Genomic DNA, 26,858 nt, shown 5'->3' with positions numbered 1-26,858 from the left:
GAGCTACTCTTGCAGCTCATCTGCACTGCTCAGAGAACTTCCTTCATCTGTCTTCATCCCTTTATCTGTCTGCACAATTACCCCCAGGTCCTTTTCATTCTCTACCACTGTCAGTGTAGTACCACAGAGTTGATACCTTGCTCTGGGGTTACTGTTTCCCATATGTAGTACTTTACATTTGTCAATGTTAAACTTCATTTTCCACCTCTCATCAGCCCATCTGCTCAACCTTTCCAGATCCTGTTTCAGCATCATAACACTACTGATGCTATTACTTAACAACCCTGCCAACCTTTGTATCGTCTGCAAACTTGGACATTAAGCTTGATATACCATCATCAATATCATTTATAAATACAGAAAACAATAATGGACTCCATACTGAACCCTGAGGGACACCACTAATAACATTAGTCCCCGATGAGCAGTGTCCATTGATTACCACTCTCTTTCTTCTCCCCCTCAACCACCCCTTTATCCATAGCAGCAATTTGCCTCCACTGCTCCAATTTGTGCAGCAGTGTTCCATGTGCAACAGTATCAAAAGCCTTTCTAAGATCCAAGTATATAATATCAAAGTTATTCCCTGCATCCAGTTCTTTTGTGATTGCATCATAGTATCCAATCAAATTGGTCAGGCAAGACTTCCCCTTAACAAAACCATGCTGTGTCTGAGCTATAACTGAAGTCTTGTCTAGACGATCCTGCAGTGCTTCTTTAACCAGTGCCTCCATTAATTTTCCAGGAATAGAAGTTAAACTAACAGGTCTATAATTACTTGTGTCACCCTTTGATCCTCCTTTGTGAATTGGGGTCACCTTTGCACATCTCCAGTCCATGGGTACTTCCCCTGAGTCCAAGGAAGCTCTCATAATTATGGCTAAGGGTTTGCTTACTTCCTTTGCTGCCTCCTTTAATATAACTGGATAGATCCCATCCACCCCAGGTGCCTTTCTAGTATTTATCTTCAACAATTTCTCCTCCACTTTACCCTCAGTTATTACAAGATTCTCTAGCTTACTGCCAGAGTTGAATACCCCTCTGGCATTCCCCTCGCTGAATAACTCCTCATGTGTGAATGTCGATGCAAAATATACATTCAGTTTGTTAGCTACCTGAGCAGGGTCATCAAAAGTTGACCCATCGATATCAAGTGGACCAATCTGATTCATCCACTTCCTTCTAGAGTTTACATAAGAAAAGAACTCTTTGCTGTTTTTCTTTGCATCCCTTGCCAAAGATTTCTCGTAATCTGCCTTCGCCTGCCTAACCTCCTTTGTAACTTGGTTACAGATCAACTTGTATCTATCATAGGCTTCTGTGTCACGTGTTAATTTGTATGTATCCCATGCATTTTTCTTCTCTGCCATATGTCTCATTAGTTCATCTGACATCCACTTAGGCCTAAACCTTGAACAATATTTCTTAGTTGGTATGTAAAGCCTAGTAGCTTCCAAGATAAGTTCTTTGAATGCTTCCCATTTTGAATTTGCTGTTGGTAACATCATCAGTTGGTCCCACTGTACAGAATTTAAATACTGTCTCAGTCCATCGTAGTTGCCTTTACGAAAGCAATAACCCATCCCTTTACCCCTAATGATAGTTACCTCTTTGAGTAAATCCCACTTCAGCACACTGTGATCACTGCCACCTAGTGGTTCATTTACCTGCAGATTCTTAATGCATGAAGAATCACTACTGATAATCAAATCAAGAGTATTACTCCCTCTAGTTGCCTCCCGAACATGCTGATGTAGAAAACAATCATCCAATAAATCCACAAAAGCCTTGCTAGTGTGTGAGTGACCAGCCCCCAAATTCCAGTCAATATCTGGGAAATTAAAATCCCCCATTATAAGACTCTCTGATTTACTGGCCCACCACTCTATTTCCTCGTACAGTTTCTTATTATACTCATCAGAATCATTAGGCCTACAGCACACTTCTACTCTCAATTTTGATCTCCCAATGCTTATGTCACACCAAACTGACTCGACACTGCACTGTCCACTGATGTCGACTGGCTTCACTTCCTTGGATTTTATGTATTTCTTAACTAATAGCATAACCCCTCCTACCTTCCTATCCTGTCTATCCTTTCTGTAGACATTGTACTCCCCAAATTCCAGTTCTGCATTCCTTATATCTGTGTGACACCACGTCTCTGAAATCCCCACAATATCTGCCTTTGATGTTTTGAGCAATACCTCAAATTCATCAAATTTATTTACTAAACTCCTAGCATTGGTGTACACGCAAGTATACATGCACCTGTTCTTTTTCTTAGCTACCCTAACACAACCTATGTGTTTATTTGAACCCCAATGATTCCCAGCAGTCTCTAAAATATCCTGAATCTTATTTTCCAGGCTGCGGCTCATTCCAATAGAAGCAGTGCAAGAATCACTTTCACCTCTGCCAGTGGCTACTGTTAATCTATTAGTCCTGGTATCCCCCAAATCTAGCAGTTTTCCGACCCACCTAACACTGCCTCGATAGCATCAGCAAACATTCTTGCACACTTTCAATTTAAATGTATCCCATCCCCGTAGAAGCAGTCTCTCCTGTTAACAAGTGCAGACCAGGCTGAAAAAAAATTCTACCCCTTGAGCCTTGCACAATCTTTCCAGGGCCGAATTGATCAACAGGGCTCTCATCATATTTATGTCACACCAAACTGACTCGACACTGCACTGTCCATTGATGTCAACTGGCTTCATTTCCTTGGATTTTATGTATTTCTTAACTAATACCATAACCCCTCCTCCCCTCCTGTCCTGTCTATCCTTTCTGTTGATGTTGTACTCTCCAAATTCCAGTTCTGCATTCCTTATATCTGTGTGACACCATGTCTCTGATATCCCAACAATATCTGCCTTTGATGTTTTGAGCAATACCTAAAATTCATCAAATTTATTTACCAAACTCCTAGCATTGGTGTACATGCAAGTATACATGCACCTGTTCTTATTCTGAGCTGCCCTAACACAACCCATGTGTTTACTTGTTCCGTGATGACTCCCAGCAGTCTCTGAAATATCCTGCATCTTGTTTTCCAGGCTGCTGCTCATTTCAATAGAAGCAGTGCAAAAATCACTTTCACCTCTGCCAGTTAATCTATTAGTCCTTGTATCCCTCCAAACTAGCAGTTTTCCGACCCACCTAATACTGCCTCGACAGCATCAGCAAATATTCTTGCACCCTTTGTATTCAAGTGTATCCCATCCCTGTTGAAGCAGTCTCTCCTGTTAACAAGTACAGACCAGGCTGAAAAAAATTCTACCCCACGAGCCTTGCACAATCTTTCCAGGGCCGAATTGATCGACAAGGCTCTCATCATGTACTCCCTCCTATCGTGTCTGGGCAGAATTGCAGACACTTTCAAATTCAACCCTAATTCACGGCTTTTTTTCAACAGTGACCTGTACGTGTTAAGTAATTCCGCCGGTCTCCTACTCTTAATATCATTAGCGCCAACGTGTACAACTATATCACCTTTTGTGCCCTTAAAAGATGATATCCGCTCTACAACGTCATCAACCTTTGCCCCTGGCAGACATACCCTGGTCGAGTTCCAATTTTATTTTATGAGAACCTCAAGCACTAGAGATATTACAACCTATAGTACTTAGTACCTTGCATGAGGCGCCTCAGTAGCCAGGTGGGAAGGAGCAGCAGTGCGTAGCACACGCTTCTTGATTAGACCGGGGTTCGAGCCCGTCACCACCAAATACGGAGGATGCAGAAAGGTCAGGCAATGACCACCGCATATTCCCGGAGCAATATGGCCTTAGTTGCTAATGCTCCTAAAAACCAAACAACAACAACAACAACCTTGCATGAGTTGAAGGCTGAGAAGTGCGAACAGTGAGAACAGTTCCTATGGAAAAGGCATACAGCAAAACAGAATGTCTATGAGACTATGGGGCAGTGTGTGTGTGTGTGTGTGTGTGTGTGTGTGTGTGTGTGTGTGTGTGTGTGTGTGTGTGTGTGGAGAGACATTGTTAGAGATGGGTCATTAATTAACCTAACTTTCCTCTTTGAATAGAATCTTGAAACCTGAGAGAGAGGTTTGTGGGCACCACCCTAGATATGGGAACAATATTCCATGGTAGGGTGGATTAGTGATTTGTACAGAGTGAACTGCTGTTTGGAAGGAAAGTAATGCTGAGAGCGAAAGGGAAAACCCAGTTTTTTAGATGCAGAAGAAGCAATATTTATGATGTGCTTATGCTAAGAGAGAGAAATCAGAAGTCAGGGTAATCCCTAATAGAGATATATGATCTTGTCTAGAAATCTGAGTGTCATTGAAAATAAGTATAGGAGCAGAAGACTCCTTTTTGTGAGATATAAGACAGGATTGAGTTTTAGAAGGATTGAAACCAACTAAGTTATCTTTGCCTTTGCAATTACCTGGAAATCAGCATTTAAGAAATTGGGAATGGATATTTGAGAAGTTGAAGCTGTTTGTGCAGGGCAAGGTTCTCAAACTGGAAGTTGGAATACAATGTGCTGTCATCAGCAAAACTAAGGATAGAATTTCAGGTCAATGGAAGAAGGTCATTCATATACAAGGACAAATGAGTGGGAGAAATAACTGAACCTTGGGGAACACCAGCATTAGCGGAGAAGTTAGAAGACAGAGCCATCTACTATCACCCACAGCGAGCAGTCAAAGAGACAACAAGGTGTCCAATTCCAAAAAACAGTTGGCAAAGCATAAGATGGAAGCTTATTTAGAAGACCTTTATGCCAAACACAATTCTTCTTACATCCTTTAGACAGAAGAGAAATTGTTGAAGCTAGAAGTAAATATGGAACCTGGGTCATTAATTTGAAGTTGGAAGTTGTCCAATTATATTAAAAGAAGCAGCAAAAGGAGTAACCTCTAGCCATAATTATGGAATGCTTCCATAATTATTAAAGTATTTTTGGATTTAGGGGATGTCCCTATGGATCAGAGCAAATGTGCAAATGTATCCCCCAATTCACAAATGGGGACGAGAGGGTGAAATGAGCAATTAAAAACTTCCCAGCTTGACTTCTGTTACACCAAAAATAATGGAGCCATTGGTTAAATAAGTAATTAAGAACCATGTAGATAGGAATGCAGTTATATGACACTTAGAGCATAAATTTGTTAAGCAGTGACCTTGTCTGACCAATCTGTAAAAAACCAACTGGATGTAAAAAGTAATTTTGACATCATACACTTATATTTTAGAAAAGCTACTGATTCTCTTACAATGAAAGAGTGCTGTAAAAATTGTTATGGATAAAGGGATGGATGAGTATTAGAAGACAGAGAGCAATAATCAATTAGGCACTACACTTCTTGTTGTTGTTGTTTGTTTGGTTTTTAGGAGCATTAGCAACTAAGGCCATATTGCTCCGGGATATGTGGTGGTCATTCCCTGACCTTTCCGCATCCTCCGTATTTGGTGGTGATGGGCTCGAACCCCGGTCTAATCAAGAAGCGTGTGCTACGCACTGCTGCTCCTTCCCACCTGTCTACGGAGGCGCCTTCTACACTTCTTGGACTAATGTTATTAGTGGAGTCCCCAACAGGGTTCAGTGCCAAACCCATTGTTGTTTTCAATATTTATTAATGATAAATAAATAAATAAATATTCTTTATTGCAGAGAAAATAAATACACCTGCAATATACCCTTCACAGCCAGCTTACCCAGGGGTTTCACATATAAATTGATTTTATCATACTAGCACTCAACGTTTTTATGAGATGGTTGCAGATATATATGGTTCACAGTATAAAATAACTCACTGCAATGAAAATCATTCTATACAATAAAAAGAAAAAAAAAATATCACATAGTGGATGTCCACTGTTTGTCCTTAAAATTTAAAAAGTGCCCATAACTTTTCAAATTCAGCAATAAATGGTTCTACTAATTGTTCAGTGGTAATGATTATATTTTCAAAATTTCCCATCATGGTTTGTTCAGTCCTGTTCAGAGAACCAGTAAGAAGGATTTGCTGATCTGCAATAATAAACTTATGATGCATCCAATAAGCTGCATTATTAGACCTAACTGGAATTCCTTCTGCTGTTATCATTCTATTTGCCTTCCGCTAACATTAGTCTCTTCTGCAGCTTTACCAGTTATTAACTTAACAGCCATGCCTTTTTTATGACAATTTATTATTAGTTCACAAAGATAGTTTGAAATTATGAGGTACACACACACACACACACATATCTATTGCATGACAACTGGAAGTCAATACTTCTTCCATAATAACTACTGACGTTTTCTCATGGGAAAACCTGCAATTTGGTTTCACACATTTTTTGCCTTTTGCAACTGTATTGCAAGCTATGCTGGAGTCTGGAAACACAAGAACTCTGTGGAATGAATTACAGGTTCCATTATTTCTCTTCATGTTACATAAAAGTAGCTTTATATCCATAGAGGTCAAATCACAATGTGTTCCAGATGCTACGCATGAGAAATATCTTTGAAACAAATAACATACCGCTTGAGAAAAACAGGACACCCAGCCCGAATACGAGGCTCAAGGATGTAACTATGCACGAATTAAGCATAACTTTAGCATGAAATGTGGCTTGCAGAGAGCTGCAAGCTCTCTGCAAGCCACATTTCATGCTAAAGATGTCTCAAACAAAAGCGTTAAATGAATGGGTTACCAACATAAGGAAAGTTCCAGTCCCTACTTTTTCAAAAAAAAAAAAATGTTATAATGTAAGCAAAAGAGAGGGAGGGGGGGATGCCTATAACTTATTATACCATTGTAGTCAGCACTAGCATGCTCAGTCATATTTTTCTGCATATATGTAGACAATCTGGAAGAAAGTAACAGTGTTTTTTTCTTGTACTTGGCTTGTCCAAAATAGTTAATAACATGTCCATTTTTCATTCACTGCTAACAAAATAATATTCAATGCTAACAATGATCTTAATTTGCAGATGATACAAAGGTTAGCAAGGTGGTTAATGACAGTAATCAGAGTGTGCTACTTCAACAACATCTAGAAAAATTAGGTTGATGCAAAAATTGGGCAGTTAAGTTTTAACAAATACTATTGCATATGGATAGAAGTAATTTCAGAATGAGATATGATTTTGGGGTACCTCACTCAAAGTAGTACAGAATGAAAAGATCTGAGAGTAACTGTGCAATCAGACATGAAGTGCTCTCAGCTGTGCAGAACAGCTACTAGGACAGCTCATGGGATTTTGTCAATGATAAAGAAGAAATTTGCCTTCACATATAAGGAGGTAATTATTCTGCTCTATAAGGCAATGGTAACGACATCTTGAGTTCTGCAAGATGTGGCCTTACCACTGCCTTGTAAAGTTAGTTTTATTCGATTATTGAAAACCCATTAATGTAAAATAATCTCTTCCTACGGATTTTTCAAGTAACTGTGCATCTTTATCACTGCAAATTCAATATTACCCAAAAAATCAATAGGAAGAGAAATATTATTTTGCTTCAGTGCATTAGATAATAATAAGGGTGTTGCTTATAATGTACACAAAAGAGAGGAAGGGGTCTGCCTATAACTTATTATACCATTGTAGTCAGCACTAGCATGCTCAGTCATATTTTTCTGCATATATGTGGACCATCTGGAAGAAAGTAACACTGTTTTTTTCTTGTACTTGGCTTGTCCAAAATAGTTAATAACATGTCAATTTTTCATTCACTGCTAACAAAATATCAAAGCCACTCATCATCATCATCATCAGCCATTTTCAATCCACTGCAGGATGAAGGCCTCTCCAGCAACTTTCCAGTTCCTTCTGTTTTGAGCACTGGTCATCCATTTACTACTCAAAAACTCATGAATTTCATCTATCCATCTCCGCCTTTGTCTTCCAGGTTTTCTTCTAGCTCCTCTTGGGTACCATTCTGTTATTTTCTTAGTCCATCTGTCATCATGTCTTCGAGCTATGTGTCCTGCCCAAGACCATTTTAGTTCTTTAGTTTTGATAAGAATGTCCTTTACTTGAGTTTGCTGCCTAATCCATGTGTTTCTCTTCTTATCTAACAGTCTGATTCCCAATATAATTCGTTCCATTCTTCGCTGTGTAGTTCTTAGCTTCTCTTCCATTCTTTTGGTGAGTGCCCAAGTTTCACTTCCATAAGTCATGGTGGGGAGTATACATTGATTCATTATTTTACGTTTCAGACAAACTGGGATATTGCTCTTCAGTATGTGACTATATTTCCTGAATGCTATCCATCCAAAATTTATTCTTCTCTTGACTTCCAGCCATTTATCATTATTACAGCTAATAACTTGTCCCAGATAAGTATATGACTCCACCTTTTCAATTACTGCTCCTTCAATCATTATTTCCCTTTCCGTGGCATACTTGTTCATCATTACTTTTGTTTTAGCCATATTCATCTTTAGTCCAAAATCCTTACTAACTGTGCATAACTGATTAAGATTTTCCTCTAATTCTTTGGGATCATGGCTTATGACCACAATGTCATCTGCAAATCGTAAATGGTTTAGGTACTCTCCGTTCACATTGACTCCTTTCTGCGACCAGTCTAATCTTCTGAAAGCTTCCTCAAGGGCAGCAGTAAACAGCTTCGGAGATATTGTGTCTCCTTGTCGAACTCCTTTCTCGATTTTAAATTTGCTACTGTCTTTGTCTAGTGTAATAAAGGATGTAGCACTCTCATATATTTTCTTCAAAATCATAATATATGGAGTATCTATGCCTTGTCTTTCCAGTGCCCGAAACATTGCCTTATGCTGTATGGAGTCAAATGCCTTTTCATAATCCACAAATGCCAGGCATAATGGTGTTTTATATTCATTTGCTTTCTCCATTAGCTGTGATATTACGTGAAGGTGATCCATAGTTGAGAATCCTGTCCTAAAGCCAGCTTGCTCTTTCGGTTGATTCTCATCAAGTATTCTTTCTAATCTGTTAGTAATGACCCTTGTGAACAACTTGTAGATATGGGATAACAAGCTAATTGGTCTATAATTTCCAATTTCTGATTTATCTCCTTTCTTATGCAGCAAAACTATGATTGCATTATTCCACTGCTTAGGCATCGCACCTTTTCTAATGCACTTTGTGAAGAGCCTTGCCAGTATTTGTGTTATGTCTCTTCCTCCCAATTTTAACAACTCTACAGTAACTTCATCTTCCCCCGGGGCTTTCCGATTCTTCATTTTCTTCAATGCATGTTCTACCTCATCAGGAAGAATATTGGGTATGTTGTATGTGTTGCCACTTTGCAATCCATCTTCCCCACTGCTGGTATCATTCCCTCGCTCCTTGTATAATTCTCTATAGTAGTCTTCTGCTATTTGAATTATGCCTTCTCTGCTGTTTATAAGTACACCATCGCTATTCTTCAGTTTCAGTATCATTTGTCTTTCTGTATTACTGCTCATGGCTGCTGATTTAAATCCTTTGTTTTCCCTTAATGCTTGTTCTACTTTTCTTGTGTTAAATCTTCTTATGTCCTCTCTGAGTCTCTTTCTAATGGCTTTGCATAACTCAGTATACTCAATTTTCTCCCTGTCAGTGTTTTTCTTGCTCTTCATTTGTCGTCTTTGGTTCATCATGTAAAGTGTTTCTTGACTAATTTTTTCTTCTTTGGATTTCTGTTTCCCTATAGGTTTCTTGGGCTTTATCACTTTCAAAAAGTTGTAATATTCCTCGTCGATATCTTGGTCCTCAGCAGTCTGCAGAAGCTCATACTTGTTCTTAAGTTCCAGTACATACTGCTTTTTCTCCTCTTCTGTTATCTCAAAGACCTTTGTATTATTTACTCGAGTCAGTTTTTTCCTTTCCTTTCCTACATCTATATCAAGTGTACATCTTACCATTCTGTGATCACTTCCAACATTTACCTTATTCAGGACGGTAACATCAGTCACAATATATCTTCTGTTAGTGAGGATGAAGTCGATTTCATTAGTTGTTAATCCATTTGGACTCTTCCATGTCCACTTTCTGTTCACCCTTTTCTTGAAAAAAGTGTTCATTACTGACATTCCTTGAGATTCTGTAAATTCCACAAGTCTTTCACCTCTTATTTCTTTCACCAATTCCAAAATTTCCTATAGTTCCTCTTTCTGCGCTGCTTTGCCTTTTTCCAACTTTAGCATTGAAGTCCCCCATAATAATAGAGTAGTGGGTTTTCTACTCATCTAGAAGACTCTCAATTTCAGTGTACATTTCTTCAACCTCTTCATCATCATGGCTCGATGTTGGTGCATAAATCATTATAATTTTTAGCTTGTACCTCTTAGAAATCTTGAATATTAGTCTTGACACCCTTGGTGATGTACTTTTGAATTCCAAAATGTTGTTTTTAAAATCTTTATGGACCAGAAACCCAACTCCACCTTCACTCCTTTCACTGTTTCCATTGGTGTACAGCAGATTTCCACTTGATAAACTTATAAGTGATTCATTTCTTCTTCTTGTTTCAGCCAAACCGATGATATTCCAATTCACATTTTCTAATTCCTTTTCCAGCTCTAATATCCTGTCTTCACCGATGAGTGATCGTACGTTATAACAGGCCAAGTTCAATTTCCGTGCATGGCAGCCTGGTCGTACCCAGAGATTCTTAGCACCCTCTGCTTCCACTCTGATCCTCTCGCTGCCGTAAGAGGGAGAGTGAAAGCTGCTGGGGACTGAGGGCCATTTGTATTGTTGTGCTCTCATTGCTGGAGGGTTTGGTCTTTTCCTCTTCACGCTGACCAGGCGTCTTGAAGAGAACCACTCTACACGTTCGTTGCCACCTAAGTGACGTAACAGGGCTTACCATCGAGAAGGTGTGCACGAGTGGATTTTAGGGAGGCAGGCCAACCGGACTTCTCCTAAATCTTCTGTAATAGAGAGATATTGGATCCATCAGTGTTTTAGGCTGAGTGTCTGATAACACACAGGATACCTGTTCCCCTCTAAGCCCCCAAAGCCACTCACTGCATTTCAATTTTGTTGCACAGAAAATTTTGTCACAGTGTTTTAACAAAAATGATTTTTATTGATTGTATGTCTTTAAGAATCCATGAAAAAAAAGAGTGACTTTTTTCTTTTAAAAGATTCATGAAAGATTTCTTGTCCTTTAATCCGTTTTTGTGGCCAGAAAGATTTAAAATGCGTAGACAATGCAATGGTCTGAATTCTCACAGCAGACAAACTTGCCTTTGCAATGAATTGCCCTAGTATTACATTACAGTAAACCTTCACTAATCTGGAGTAATTGGGGGAGATGTCATCCAGATTAAGCAATAATCTGGATTAACGAAGCAAAAGATAGCCCTAAAAAACAAAAAACTTAGATCACAAATGGAAAATTTAATGATATAGGTAGTGCTGATGAAAATAAATTTAAAAAATATCACTGTAGAGCCTTTATTTAAAAACTATAAAAAGATAATACATTTATCCATCACTAGATGGATAAATATATATATTTTTTATACATTTATGAGGTGGTGCTGGTGTCACATGCCAACGTCACTTAATCTTTGCTGTGAATACCACTTAAATATAGCTTCTTCCAGCAACACTTCTTTTGCTTTTTTTAATGTCTGTCTATTTGATAGACTGTTTTTATCACTCCCCACATCAAATTTTAAAGGAAATATCTTTATAGATTCTTTTTGTTTTTTGATATCTGGCACAGCGTGTGCCAGATATCAAAAAACAAAATACCAAAAGACCAATACCAAATTCTTCATTCTGGAAATTTTTTATTTCCAGCAACATCACTTTCAAGTTGTTTTATTACTTTGAGCTTGTTAATTAATGATAGTTGAAGTAAAGTGTTTTCTTTTTATTTCACTTTTTAATTCTTTAGAACCCATAATTATATAAAATATGTTAACTTATGTACATATGTATATATGCATAAAAGTACACAAATGAAGCGATATAAGCAATAACATCCATTGGACTCGGAGTCAACAACAATACTGAACAACACGCAAGGCAATGTAGCGTTGTTCTGTCCCTCTCTGCGCAGTCAATCAGCATGCAGTGAGAGTTACTCATTTGCCTTCTTAAATCCTGTGTCTTTCAAAGTACACAACTGTGAACAGAATTTTTCATAATTTGATCCAGATTAACTGTAATCAGACAAGCGAGGGTTTACTGTACTTGAAAAGCAAACAGGTAGCTTGCCAATTGGTTAATTGCCATTTCTTTAAAAGATGAGACTGCTAAGACACCTTGTTTCAGGACTATCTAGTCTCTCATCAGATAGTAGGTGGTATTTAATGACAATACACAGACAAAACATTTGAAAAGATGTTGTCAGATGAGAGGCTCTCATGCAGTATATAAAATCAGAGTTTTCAAAATAGCTAGAGCTATTTGCTTTCACCATGGCAGAGAGAGAGATTGGCCAAATAGTATGAAACATTATCCACTGTCAGTTCTTTTATTTTAACTTTTTTTCGTTGTTTTTGATTTCATAAACATTGACAAATGTAAAGTACTACATATGGGAAACAGCAACCCCAGAGCAATGTATCAACTCTGTGGTACTACACTGAGAGTGGTAGAGAATGAAAGGGACCTGGGGGTGGTTGTGCAGGCAGATATGAAGTTTTCTGAGCAGTGCAAACGGGCTTCAAGAGTAGATCATGGTGTATTGTCGATGATATATAGGAATTTTTCTAGCAGGGATAAAGAGGTGATTATTCCCTTGTATAAGACAATGGTCAGGCCACACCTAGAGTACTGTATACAGGTCTGGAGGCCTCATTTCAAGAAGGATGTAGAGATGCTGGAATGGGTACAGAGAAGGGAGACAAGATTAGTGAATGGAACAAAGGGGTGCTCTTACGAAGAAAGGCTTAAGTTTTGCAAATTACAGTGTCTGGAGACTAGGCACCAGTGAGGTGATCTGATAGAGGTTTGAATGGTTTGAGCATGCTCAATGCTGATGGGATTCTTCCTCTTGCTCAGAATAATCACCTGAGAGGGCATAAATTCAAATTGAGGAAAGACAGATGTAGGATAGACGTGAGGAAATTTGCCTTTAGCCAGCGGGTGGTTGGTTGGTGGAACAGACTTCCATCCCTTGTCATGGAGGTTGATAGCCTGAATAAGTTTAAGGCTCAGCTGGACAGGTATTTCAAACGAACAGAGGGGTGAAGTGGAAGTGGTTATTGTTTATTTATTTATTTATTTTATTTTTTTTTTTTTTGGCTGATGCTGCATAAGCTTGCTTTCTTGCATCAAATGCCTCTACTAATGCTAATGCTAATGCTAATTTCAATTATTGAAATAATCAATTATGATCAATTGATTATTAATCATTTATTATGCCCATTACTACCTGAGACTAACTCAGCCATGAAGAGTAAAAAAAAAAAAAAAAATCCCATAAAAATTCCTCACATAGAGTAGAGAAACTGCTGCTACAATGTAAAGCTTCCCTTAAATTTAGACACAATGCTATGCTAAATTAATAAATCATTTTGCATCATTTAACATATCATCACGTTTTTATCCTCCCTAATTCAGTTCCTGAATTCACATAAATGTTTTTAAATTTTTAATTTATTCTTTATATATATCTTACCTGCTACAACATCTCTGAATAAATTCTTGAAGACAGCAAGATAACAGCTACCAGTTTTCTCTAAAGTTTTAGCCATTTTAAGTATATTTGGATCTTTCAACTAATGAAACAAAGAAAACAATTAAACACACAGATATTCTGTGAGGAGCATAATATAAATGTATCAACCAGAGGATGTAACACTCTTAATGTGATAATCAGCGGTAATTATTCATGCATTAAGAATTTGCAGATAAAGGAACCACTGGGCGACAGTAAGCACAATGTACTGATGTGGGATTTACTTAAAGATGTAACTACTATTCTATACAGTGGGATTAACTGATAATGTTACCAATGTGGAATTCTAAATGGGAAGCCTCAGGGAGTTAATCTTGGAGGCTACTAGACTTTTCATTACAACTAAGAAATATTGTTCAAGGCTTAGGCCTAAATGAATGTCAGATGAATTAATGAGGCTTGTGATAGAGAAGAAAAATATACGGGATGCATATAAATTATCTGGCGACATAGTAGCCTATGATAGATATAAGCTAGTATGTAATCAAGGAGATTAGGCAGGCAACGGAAGATTGTGAGAAATCCTTGGCAAAGGATGCAAAGAAAAACAGAAGAGTTCTTTACCTATGTAAACTCTAGAAGGGAAGGGATGAATTAGATTGGTCCACTGGATATTGATGATTCAACAGTTGAGGATCCTGCTCAGATGACTAACAAACTAAACGAGTATTTTGCATCTACATTCACACATGAAGAATTATTCAGGAAGGGGAATGCCAGAGGTGAAGTAAACTCTGGCAGTGAGCTAGATGATTTTGTAATAACTGAGAGGAAAGTGGAGGAGAAATTGTTGAGGATAAACATAAAAAAGACACCCGGGGTGGATGGGATCTATCCAGTTACATTAAAGGAAGCAGCAAAGGAAGTAAGCAAACCCTTAGCCATAATTATGAGAGCTTCTTTGGACTCAGAGGAGGTACCCATACACTGGAGATGTTCAAATGTGATCCCAATTCACAAAGGAGGATCACAAGTAATTATAGACCTGTGAGTTTAACTTCTGTTCCAGGAAAATTAATGGAGGCACTGGTTAAAGAAGCACTGCAGGATCAACTAGGCAAGACTTCAGTTATAGCTCAGACAAAGCATGGTTTTGTTAAGGGAAAGTCTTGCCTGACCAATTTGATTGGATACTATGATGCAGTCACAAAAGAACTGGATGCAGGGAATAACTTTGATATTACATATTTGGATCTTAGAAAGGCTTTTGATACTGTTGCACATGGAAGACTGCTGCACAAATTGGAGCAGTGGGCATTGATGAAAATTGCTGCTATGGATAAAGGGTTGTTGTTGTTGTTATTTGGTTTTTAGGAGCATTAGCAACTAAGGCCATATTGCTCCGGGATATGCGGTGGTCATTCCCTGACCTTTCCGCACCCTCCGTATTTGGTGGTGACGGGCTCGAACCCTGGTCTAATCAAGAAGCGTGTGCTACGCACTGCTGCTCCTTCCCACCTGGCTACAGAGGCACCTTGAATAAAGGGATGGTTGAGGGGGAGAAGAGAGAGAGAGAGAGAGAGAGAGAGAGAGAGAGAGAGAGAGAGAGAGAGTGGTAATCAATGGACACTGCTCATCATGGACTAATGTTATTAGTGGAGTCCCTCAGGGTTCAGTGTTGGGTTGCCGAACGGGCTAGCAGGGTGGGTAAAGTGCCTGCCTAGCAACCAAAAGGTCGCTGGTTCGAATCCCGCCTTGGGCTTGGACCAAAGTACTGCAAAAACCTTGGGAGGTGCATTATGGCCACAGAAGCCGATGCGCCAACAACTACCAAAAAAAAAAAAAAAAAAAAAAAAAAAACAAAAGTGTTGGGTCCATCATTGTTTTCTGTATTTATAAATGATATTGATGATGGTATATCAAGCTTAATGTCCAAGTTTGCAGACGATACAAAGGTTGGCAGGGTTGTTAAGGACACTACTGAAGCTATGCTGCTGCAACAGGATCTGGAAAGGTTGAGCAGATGGGCTGAGAGGTGGCAAATGAAGTTTAACATTGACAAATGTAAAGTACTACATATGGGAAACAGTAACCCCAGAGCAACGTATCAACTCTGTGGTACTACACTGACAGTGGTAGAGAATGAAAAGGACCTGGGGGTAATTATGCAGGCAGATATGAAGTTCTCTGGGCAGTGCAGATGGGCTGCAAGAGTAGCTCATGGTGTCTTGGCAATGGTATACAGGAATTTTTCTAGCAGGGATAAGGAAGTGATTATTCCCTTGTATAAGGCAATGGTCAGGCCACACCTTGAGTACTGTATACAGGTCTGGAGGCCTCTCTTGTGGACTTTGTGAGTAGCTGATGAATGTGTTGGACAAATGTCAACTTTTTGTCAAAAATGAGTCCCAAGAATTTCATCTCTGATACAACTGGAATTGTGCTTTGTCCAAGTCGTAATTCAGGCTCAGGGCGGAAGTTACGTTTGTGACAAAAATGGATGCAAACTGTCTTCTCCGGTGAGAACCTGAAACCATTGGCCATAGCCAAGGAGTTAAGATGGTCAATAGCTTGTTACAGTTTTCTCTCAATAACCCTCATATTGCATGATTGAGAAAATATGCTGAAGTCATTGACATAGAGTGCACTGTTTATAGTTGGAGGAAGTTGTTCAGAAATAGAATTTATTTTAATGGCAAAAAGCGTGACACTTAAGATAGATCCTTGTGGTACCCCCTCCTCTTGGCAAAAGGGCCGCGAAAGGGAGGATCCTACACGAACTTGGAAATAACGGCAGGATAAAAATTTTTAATAAAAACGGGAAGGTGACCTCTTAAACCGAGATTGTAAAGGTCTTTTAAAATTCCAAATCTCCAAGTTGTGTCGTACGCTTTTTCCATGTCAAAAAAGATGGAAGATGGACACCAAGTGTTCTCTTTTTAGGAAAGCATCTTGGATAGATGTTTCCAGTCTAATTAAGTGGTCCAGTGTGGATCTGTTTCTTCGGAAGCCACACTGAAATCGGGAGAGAAGGTCATTCAATTCTAAATACCATAAGAGACAAGCATTGACCATTCTCTCCAATATTTTGCACAGACAGCTAGTCAGAGCAATAGGACGATAGCTTTTCAGAGATTTAGGATCCTTTCCTGTCTTGGGAAAAGCAAGAATAGTTGCTTTGTGCCAGGTATCAGGAAAATGCTCTTCAAGAAAGATTCTGTTGTACAGGAAGAGCAGGCGGTCCATGGATACTTGTGAAAGATGTTTGATCATTTCATAATGGATGTTGTCTGGTCCAACAGTGGTAGCCTTTGTACGGGCAAGTGCTGTTTTCAGCTCGTGGATAGTAAATGGCCCATTATATGTGTGGGAACCCATCGATGTGAACTTAAGGGCCTGTTTTTCACTGTTGTGCTTTAAGACCAGAAACTCTGGGGAGTATGATGTTGCAGAGATGTTAGAAAATGTTTCCCTAAGAGCATTGGCTATTGCAGTAGATTCTGCAATAGTACATCCATTATATTCAGGACCGATGAGAGGTGTGCTGTGTATTTCCCCTTCATTTTCCAGATTTTTTTTTTCCCAGACCACTTTAGCACTGGTAGACTGGGTAAACGTAAAATGGATCCATGATTCCTTTTGACTCTGATGGCGTATGTAGTATGCTTTAGCTTGTGCACATTTAAAAGCTATAGATTTACCGTGGTAGGATATCGTCGAAATATTCTGGGATGGTTGCATGGAAGAAGACAGAGAGTGGTAATCAATGGACACTGCTCTTCATGGACTAATGTTATTAGTGGAGTCCACCTGGGTTCAGTGCAGAGCCCATTGTTGTTTTGTGTATTCATCAATCATATTGATGAAAGTATATCACGATTAATGTTCAAGTTTGCAGATGATACAAAGGTTGGCAGGGTTGTTAACGAAAGTAAAGACAGTATGCTACTCCAACTGGATCTAGATAAGTTGGGCAAATGGACTGAGAAGTGGCAGCTAAAGTTTAACATTGACAAATGCAAAGTACTGCATATGGATAGCAATAACCCTAGAGAAACATACCAACAGTGTGGTACTACCCTCAGGGAAGTGGGAAGTGAAAAAGACCTGGGGTAATTATGCAGTCAAATATGAATTTTGCTGAGCAGTGCAGACGGGCTGCCAGGGAAGGTCATGGAGTCTTGTCAATGATATATATAGTAATTTTGCTAGCAGAGACAAGGAGGTGATTATCCTGTTGTACAAAACAATGGTCAGGCCACACCTTGAGTACTGTGTACAGGTCTGGAGGCCTTTTAGGAAGGATGTAGAGTTGCTAGAACGAGTACAAAGAAGGGCAACAAGATTGGTGAGGGGTACAAAGGGGTGCTCATCCCAAGAAAACTTAAGTTTTACAAATTGCAACACCTGGAGAGTAGGTACATGCGAGGTGATTTGATTGAGGTGTATAAGGCTTTGAATGGTTTGAGCAAGCTGAATGCTGATGGGATTCTTCTTTTTTTTGCTAAGATTAAGAACTTGAGGGGGTATAGATTCAAACTGAGGAAAGACGGTTGTAGAATAGATGTGCGGAAATTTGCTTTTAGCCAGCGGGTAGCTGATTGGTGGAACAGGTTTCTATTTTTTGTTCTGGAAGTTGATAGCCTAAATAAATTTAAGGCTGAGCTGGACAGGCATTTGGAATGATTGGAGGAGTGAAATGGGAGGATTTTTTTTTTTTTGTTGGCTGATGCTGCATAAGCTTGCTTTCTTGCATCATATGCCTCTACTAATGCTAATGTTAATTTAAATTTCTGCTCCCCTCATATGCATAGTAATAGTATTAGCACTCACCATATAGTTGAAGGAAGTCTTGATTTTTTTTTGTCCAGTGCAGCAGAAGCCACAGGCAACTGCTGCACTGCCAAAAAAAAAAGTAGATGAGAAAACACAAATTATGCACTTCTCTCCTCACATAGGTAACTGTCCCATTGACCTTTGAATTTATTCAATCAGCCTCAACTACCTATAAAGGCAACTTGTTCCAGCACTCAATGAGGAAATGCTTATCTTGGGACCCTTTCAAGAAGCCCAATGTCTTTTTTCAGAGGAGGTCACCATACTTGAACACAGTATTCCAAATTTGGTCATACCTTGCTAATTTCCTTATACACTAGGATTATGGCCTCCCTATCTCTACAGGATAATGTTCAATAAATTATCAATAGACTGATATGAGTTTTCCTTGCCACCTGTATATACTGCTCAGAAAACTTTGTGGCTGCCCTGCCCACATTGTAATTTCCAGATCCCTCTTTTCCTCTACAGTTCTTAATTCAACCCCACCAAGTGTATAATTAATTTATTTTGGGGTTGCTATTCTTCAAATGTAAGACCTTGCATTTTGTGCATTAAATCATAGCTACCACTTTTCTGACCATTTCTAAAGTCTCTTCAAGTCATCCTGAAGGAGCACTGCTTGGCACTGATCATTAATGTTTATGTTGTCTGCAAATTTTGACTTCATGCCCCTTATCCTTTTATTAAGAATCAGTCGTTTATGAAAATCAGACACAACAGTGATCCAAGAACCAACCCTTGGTGGGACCCCACTCCTGATGTTACACCAACCTGAAGTATATCCATTAATCACAACCCTCAGTCTTCTGCCCTGCAGCCACCCAGCAATCGATCTTAGAATCTTTCCAGTATATCAGCATGTTCCAACTTATACAGTAAACTCTTATGAGGGACCGAGTCAAATGCTTTACTAAAATCCAAATAAACTATGTTAAAAATTTTCCATACATCCAGTTCATGAATAACTGTGTTAAAAATAGTCTACTAAATTAGTTAAATATGATTTTCCCCTTAACAAAACTATGCTGTGTGTCCTTCAGAATGCCATATCTAACTTAACATCCCTGGATTGCACTAACTGGTCTGTAATTGCCAATTTAACTTTTAGACCTCCCTTTGTGTAATGGCAATATGTTGGACCATTTATTCATCTGTCTAATTTTTCCAGATGTTGACGGTAATGGAGGTATCACAATCATTAACCACCCTGCCAGCCTTTGTATCTGCAAACAGACATTCAGACTGATATACCACCATCAATGTCATTAATAAATCAATATGAAATACCCATTGATATGAAAATTTGTTACAAAGATTGCTAAAATATTCCAAGTAAGCATTTAAATTTTTAAATGGATTAGAGCTCCTTTTCCAAAGTTATAGTAATATTTTTCCAGGGAAACTGGGAAGGGAATGCTGTGAAATCAGAATTGAACTTAGAACCATCCCAAGTGCCAACAAAATATATGGTGACAACCTGCTTTTTTCTTGTCAATCAATGCAAAAAAACATAAATTTTATTTATGCCAATTTTTTCAGAGGAGGGGTGAGATGAACAAAGGTTGTGAAATTGTAATGGACCTGAAATTTTCCAAAAGCCTTCTATAACACAAGTTAAAAATTTGGCTAGATCCAACATTTTGTTCTAGAGTAATACACAATCTATTCATTTATATGAATAGATTTCTGTGGTTGGGGAAGGGAGGCAGGAGAGGCTATGTTTGATCTTAAAAGCTTTCTAGACCAACGAAAAATATGATATGATTGAATTTTTTTACAAGTTAGGCAATGTACACAATGCTTTTTCTTAAAATTAACTAAATTTTTTTATTTTTCTTTGATTGACTGACTGAAGTGAAAAGTAAATACAGCTTATCTTTTCTTGTCAATTAATTACTATGATTAAAACTTTATTGTACAAATAGAAATATGGCAATCATTATTTATTTATTTTTATATACAGTAGTTTATAATGGAAAAAGAAATTTATAGGTTAAATGTGGTTTTAATACAGTATTGTTAGTTTAATACAGTATTGTAATACAGTTTTGTATAATATTTATTATTTTCCTTCAGTATACTCTCTTTGTTTTTTTGTTTTTTTCATGCCAACAGTGTTTTGGGACAATGATTGGGTCTTGCTTGTGGATTTCTTGAAGTGTGGCACCACAATAAACTCAGATCGATATGTGGAAAACGTTGAAAAAAAAATTTAAATCTCTCATCCATAGAGTTCGACCAGACAAAAACCTTAACAAGGTTCTTCTTCTTCTCCATGAAGGAAGCCATACCACTTTACACACGATGGAGGCCATTGCAAAATTGGGGTGCATTGTTCTTCCTCACCCCTACCATAGCCCAGATCTTGCACCTTCTGACTATCACTTCTTTGTCCCACTGAAGGATGCACTCCACTCCATGGAACCCATTTTGCAGATGCTGACCAGCTGAAGCACAGTGTTTGCAAAGCCCTCTGGAGAAAGAATAAGGACTTTTACAGGATTGGAATACAATACAACGTCTGACTCAGAGATGGCAGAAGTGCATAGAATAGAAAATGAGTTGTAGGAATCAAATTTTCTGATAAAAAAATTAGGAGGCATTACTTTCGTATAGCTCCTCGTAATTCAATGTAAGTTTATGATTAATTAGTCCTAATTAATCATAAACTTATTCAGGATCAATGTATGAATATGGATGAATTTTGTAATAATATTATTGAATGTTAACCAGCAATTAAGTCAAAAAAGTGTGTTTCCTAATAATGTTTTTTTTTATATGCCAAGTTGCAGAGCAACATTAGATGCACACAGGAGTTGAAATTTGGACTTTGTATCTATAATGCAGTTTTTGCATGTTCACAGGTTTAGTCCACTTAAAGATGGCTTTATTTTTATTATTATTATTATTATTATTATTAGTCATATGATGCAAGGAAGCCTGAAGCTTATGCTGCACCTGCCAAAAACAAATTTCCCTATTACCCTGAGAGAGAGAGAGAGAGAGAGAGAGAGAGAGGGGGGAATCACTATGAAAGATAAGAATGATGATGATATCCTGGTTGTGCCAAGCCCATGCTCACCAGATATGAGCCCCTGGGCTTTTGGAGATACAAGTTCAAGGATGATGTGAAAGTTTAAATTTAAAATGCGGGCATAATCATCTGCATCCTATCTTTCCAAACATCCCAAACACTTTCCTTCATCACAAGAATTAAAAGGCTTAAACAGTCATCCAAATAATGTATCAGGGGTAGGAAGGAATTATACTGAAAAACATTGTTTCCTGTATTTCTGGAAATTTTGAAACGAAAAGTAAAATTCATCTTATTTATGACTCATGACTCACTTTCACAATGCATAATCTGCTACACTACCTGTTCATAAATGAATTCCAGGTTTTCCTGATGTTCATGCCAGAATTCTAATTCTGTTGTAGGTTCTAGTAACTTCCCTTCAAGAAATGAGTCTTCTGGGCTCTTTTGCTTGACTGCATTTATCTGCTGAGTCCATTCAATGATTGCACTCTCAATAGAAAAGAGTATTTGTCGTAACTGATTATCTGCACAACTGGCACTGAAATTAAAATGCTATTGTGAAATATTTAAAAATAATAAAAATTAATTAATTAAAATAATTCTTCTGTTAGTCAGGGAATAAATATAAATGTGGTAATTTGTTTATAAGTGATCAAACTTATAAATACATTACTTAAAAATAAACTTATAAATAAATAAATTAAACTTATAAATAAATAAATTAAACTTATAAATAAATAAATTAAAATAAATTATAAATATATTTCATATTTATATGAAATATATTTATAATTATGAATATAATGAATGGGGGTCAAAAAAGATTTGTATTCACCCAGAAGTGATAGAAAGATGAAATCTTTTTCTTTGATACCTTGAAATCTATAGCAAGCACACAAATTTTGGTTTCGACCTGACAATTCATTTTTTTTCCCGCAGCACTAAATGAAGTGAAGTATCGCAATGAATAAAGTAAAATACTGCTCAGTGATTTAGTACCTCTTTTTGCAAGAGAAAACACCCAAAACACTCCATGAAGAAATGCTCACTGTTAATGGTGAAGACTGCCCAGGTTACTGTATTGTTGCACATTGGTATAAACAATTCAAATATGGAAAAACCTCAGTGCAAATGAACAAATCCTAGGATACCCAGCAAACTGCTGTAACAGAAGAGAGTTTGCAAAAATTGAGGCATTAATCCTGGAAGGTTGCCATATTAGTATCAAAGAACTAGTTGCAAAGCTCCAAATTAGTGTAGGGTCTGTGGAGAACATTCAAAAGTTGCATATGAGTAAAGTGTCTGCTAGATGAGTTCCCAGACTTCTGATCCCTTCAGAAGAAGGAAAGGGCACAATGTGCCCTTTGAATAACAAAGATTTCAAAATTTCATGTTTGAATAGCAAACATGAAATGTCTATGTGCCAGAAAAGACTGAAATATCGTTGCATCTTGCTTATTCCTCTGACCTTGCACCCTCTGATTTCTTCCTCTTTCCTGCTCTGAAGTCCTTTCTAAGACATGAAAAACACTTTGTTGCTGATGATGAGATGATATTTGCTGTTGCTGTGTCATGGTTTGAAGGACAGTCAGAGGAATTCTACAAATCTCCTAAGAAGCATTGAGAAATTGAGGTGGCAAAAATGTGTCATTTTGTCTGGTGACTATGTTAAAATAGTGTAATACATGGTGGTTTCAACCTTCTGTCACAACCACTTCTGGGTGAATACAAATCTTTTTTGAACCTCCCCAACCCATATAGCAAGGGTGACAAGGCTAAGTAAACTTGAGAAACTCACACTTGAAAACATCAATCTTAAAAACATCAATAATTATGTTTTATAGCTCTTGTAGGATGAGGTCTTTGCTCAAGGTTCAATGTGCTTTTAAAACTTCTAAACCTTCAAGTTGTTGTTGTTGTTTGGTTTTTAGGGGCATCAGCAACTAAGGCCATATTGCTCCGGGGATATGCAGTGGTCATTCCCTGACCTTTCCAAATCCTCCGTATTTGGTGGTCATCAAATCCTCCGTATTTGGTGGTCATGGGCTCGAACCCCGGTCTAATCAAGAAGCGTGTGCTACGCACTGCTGCTCCTACCCACCTGGCTAAGGAGGTGCCACCTTCAAGTGTCTCACATATTGTGGATATTCCCTGGATTAACTGAGTTAACAAATCATTCACTTATAGTGCCTACTTCCTCATCACTGAGATGCCAAGCAGACTGAAATTGTGGTCTGAGTAATAACATATATTTTAATAAATATCGATATATTTCTCAGCACTAGAGCAGTGTTCTTCATTAAAGGGCATAGTGAAATACTTGGACAAATCTTCGAACCATCAGAATCTCATTTTTCAATTAAATGAAATGTATGCATGCAATAAAATATACTTTTCAGATGTAGAAAACGGAATAAAGGGGTCCTCTTACCAAGAAAGGCTTAAGTTCTGCAAATTGCAGTGGCTGGAGACTATGCACCTGCGAGGTGAGTGACTGAGGTGTATAAAGCCTTGAATGGGTTGAGCACACTGAATTCTGATGGGATTCTTCTGCTTGTTCAGATTACGAACCTGAGGGGGCATAAATTAAAATCGAGGAAAGACAGTTGTAGAACAGATGTGCCGAAATTTGTCTTTAGCCAGCAGGTGGTTAATTGCTGGAACAAGCTTCCATATGCCATTGTGGAAGCTGATAGCTTAAATAAATTCAAGGAGGAACTGGACAAACTTTTGCTATTTTTCGTCTTTATTTATTTAAATACTACTTTTCCCCTTCCCTATCCTCAATTTAATACCTCACCCAATACCATGTGCTTGTTCCGAATTATTGAATTATCAAATTATTGAATTCCAATCTGCACAAAAAAAATTACAACTTTTAAATCCTACACAAAGTCTACATATTTATATTTATCACATTTTATTTTAACTTGATCCTTATTTTTACCTTAATAAATGACACTGCATTGGGACTACCTTGTCCATACTGTTAGAATGTGCTAATTACATTTTCATTGCTTTTTACTTTTTGGCCTTTCACCTTTCTTCTACTACTATGGACAACTATAGAAACGCAGTTCCTGATACATGTTCTGGTGTAGTCCTCTGATGAAATACCTGATTATATATCAATATTTGCTTCAGCTGACATTAGATTCTGCACATTTGCCTTACCTATATTCGACTTTTATCTAAATATGTTTCCCCCCCATATGTGATGACAGCTGTACCACTTTTTATTTTTTATTTTAATTTTATTTGTATTTTACTGTAATAATTTTGCTTTACAGTTCACCTACCTTCTATTGGCTTTGTAATTCAGCCCATAATTTTCTAAATTCATCATAAATTTTAGGATGTTAACATTCTTTCACATGTCTACTACACTACCTTTTTTACTATCCTCACCCTAGTAAATTTTAGAAGGGTGAGATTAAAATTTAAGTTAAATTTTTACATCAAATATATGAATAAGCATAAATTTTCAAGGTGTAAAATAGAAGTAAACTTAAAAGCCAAAATATATGATTTATTATTATTATTATTACTCTTATATTATTTTCTCCCTGATTGGAGGTTCTACCTCATGACGGATATTGCTACCAAGTACACAGGGTGATTGTTGTTATGCCTGATGTTACTGTTGGTCGAGGAACTCTCTGACTATCCTAGATGTGTTCAGGATTGCAACTTTCTGAAGTTCCGTGTATGTGTTCGCTGGGAGACCTATTGCTGCTAGGCTGTTATCTATGGTCTTTGTCACCATACCTGTGGTTAACACAATGATCGGGAGGGTTGTTACTTGTTGCATATGTCGCATCTCTTTGATCTCCTGTCTTAGGTTCGTGTACTTCCTGATTTTTTTGCATGGGTTTTCTGGAGGTTGCCAGTGTTGGGTACCGCTATGTCAATCAGATAGGTAGCCATTTTCTTCTAGTCATTGGGTTTTCTGAAGGTTACTAGTGTTGGGTACCACTATGTCAATCAGATAGGTAGCCATTTCCTTCTTGTCCACAAGGGTTATGTCCGGACTGTTCTGTAGGATCGTTGGTCCCAGTACAACTCATGAGTTGTGGTCTCTAGCACTGCCTGGAGTCTGTACTTGTAGTAAGGTACACTTTCTTTGATAAAATGGTATTTCCTTGCTAGAGTCTGATGTATTATCCTGGTCATGTCTATGAGTATACTCATTCTGGGTGATCACCTTACATTCCGCACCGTTTCTGAGGTGGTGGCATCATTGACATGTGTCATCAGACACTCCGGGCTACTTGGCAATGTATTTTCTATAGATTCTGGTGTTGATTACCTGGCCTTGGATGGCAAGCATGAATCCTTCAGTCTCAGATAATAGTGTACTGCTCATGAGTCATGCATTGGAAACAATTTTATCTATGTGATCTTGATGTAGGTCATTGTAGTGTCTGCCATGGAGTGTCTTCTTTGCCCATCTTTCTAGCTTTGTTTGTGCCATCTGGGCGGGCGGGGATCCTTGATTAGGTTGATGGGGTTTACCGCTTGTCTGTCTTCCTTATGGCCTGGTAGAGTGCTGCTGTGTGTTTCTGGAAGTAATTCTTCAGGTTATGAATTGCTGTTTTCTGTTGCTCGGTGAGGTCTATTAGTCCCCTTCCTCCTCCTTTCTGAGGTCTATTAGTCTATTAGTGAGGTCTATTAGGTGAGGTCTATTAGTCCCCTTCCTCCTCCTCTCTCCATAGCTGACTTCAGGTGGTGTTGGTGGCTCTTGGTCACCATTGTCCTTGTCTTTCTCATGATATCCTCCAGCTCAGTGTTAGTCCAATATATGACCCTGAGGAGTATCAGAGACTCAGAGGCCTGCTTTCAGCAGGCTTCTGAGTCTCTGATGGTATTTTTCAGTCAGGCAGGCAGGCCTTAATTTCCTTGTGCTCTAACTACTGAGCCTGCATCATCCCCCAGGTATTTGTAGGTCTCTGCCTCTGTCATGGCTTTGATTTCTTTCCGTCTGCAGCTGGTGGTTTTGACTGACTAATTTTCACTGGTGCAATTTGTGGGTCTTGCATTTTTCTAGACCAAATTCCATTCTGATATCATTGCTGAATTCTTTGGTGATGCGGAGTAGTTGCTGAAGTTGCTTCTTGGTGTAGAGCTTGATGTCATCCATATTCATCAGGAGGGTGTACAGGTTCTTCCTTCCTTCTTTGAGGTTATATCCATACTTGCTGCTGTTGAACATGGTGGATAGTGGGTTAAGTGATAGACAGAACCACGGTGGGCTCAGCACATCTCCCTGAAAGATTCCTCTCCTGATGGGAATTGGTCTGGTTGTGATGTTCACGACCTTAATGGTAGTACTCCATTTTGCCGTCATTGCTCCTAGGAAGTTTGTCACTGTCAGATGGACTTTGTAGATGTTCAGTGTCTCTATTAGCCAGC

General features: G+C 38.3%; 1 protein-coding gene across 1 annotated transcript in view; it reads right to left on the bottom strand.

The window, feature by feature from the left end:
• Positions 1-5,857: 5,857 nt before the first annotated feature.
• The window catches only part of LOC150076712 (dynein beta chain, ciliary-like), a 46,237-nt gene continuing 25,236 nt past the window's right edge, over positions 5,858-26,858 (bottom strand). The window contains exons 3-5 of the mRNA XM_090386622.1: positions 21,786-21,984; positions 13,571-13,670; positions 5,858-6,003 (exon numbers count right to left, since the gene is read on the bottom strand). Coding sequence (XP_090242748.1) covers positions 5,858-6,003; positions 13,571-13,670; positions 21,786-21,984 — 445 coding nt within the window. The remainder of the gene's footprint in view (positions 6,004-13,570; positions 13,671-21,785; positions 21,985-26,858) is intronic.

The sequence above is a fragment of the Mastigoproctus giganteus genome, chromosome 12, assembly GCF_048544385.1.
Source record: "Mastigoproctus giganteus isolate SK-2022 chromosome 12, ASM4854438v1, whole genome shotgun sequence".
Taxonomy (NCBI): domain Eukaryota; kingdom Metazoa; phylum Arthropoda; class Arachnida; order Uropygi; family Thelyphonidae; genus Mastigoproctus; species Mastigoproctus giganteus.
The sequence above is the reverse complement of the archived record's forward strand: the minus strand, read 5'-3'. Positions and strand labels throughout refer to the sequence as shown.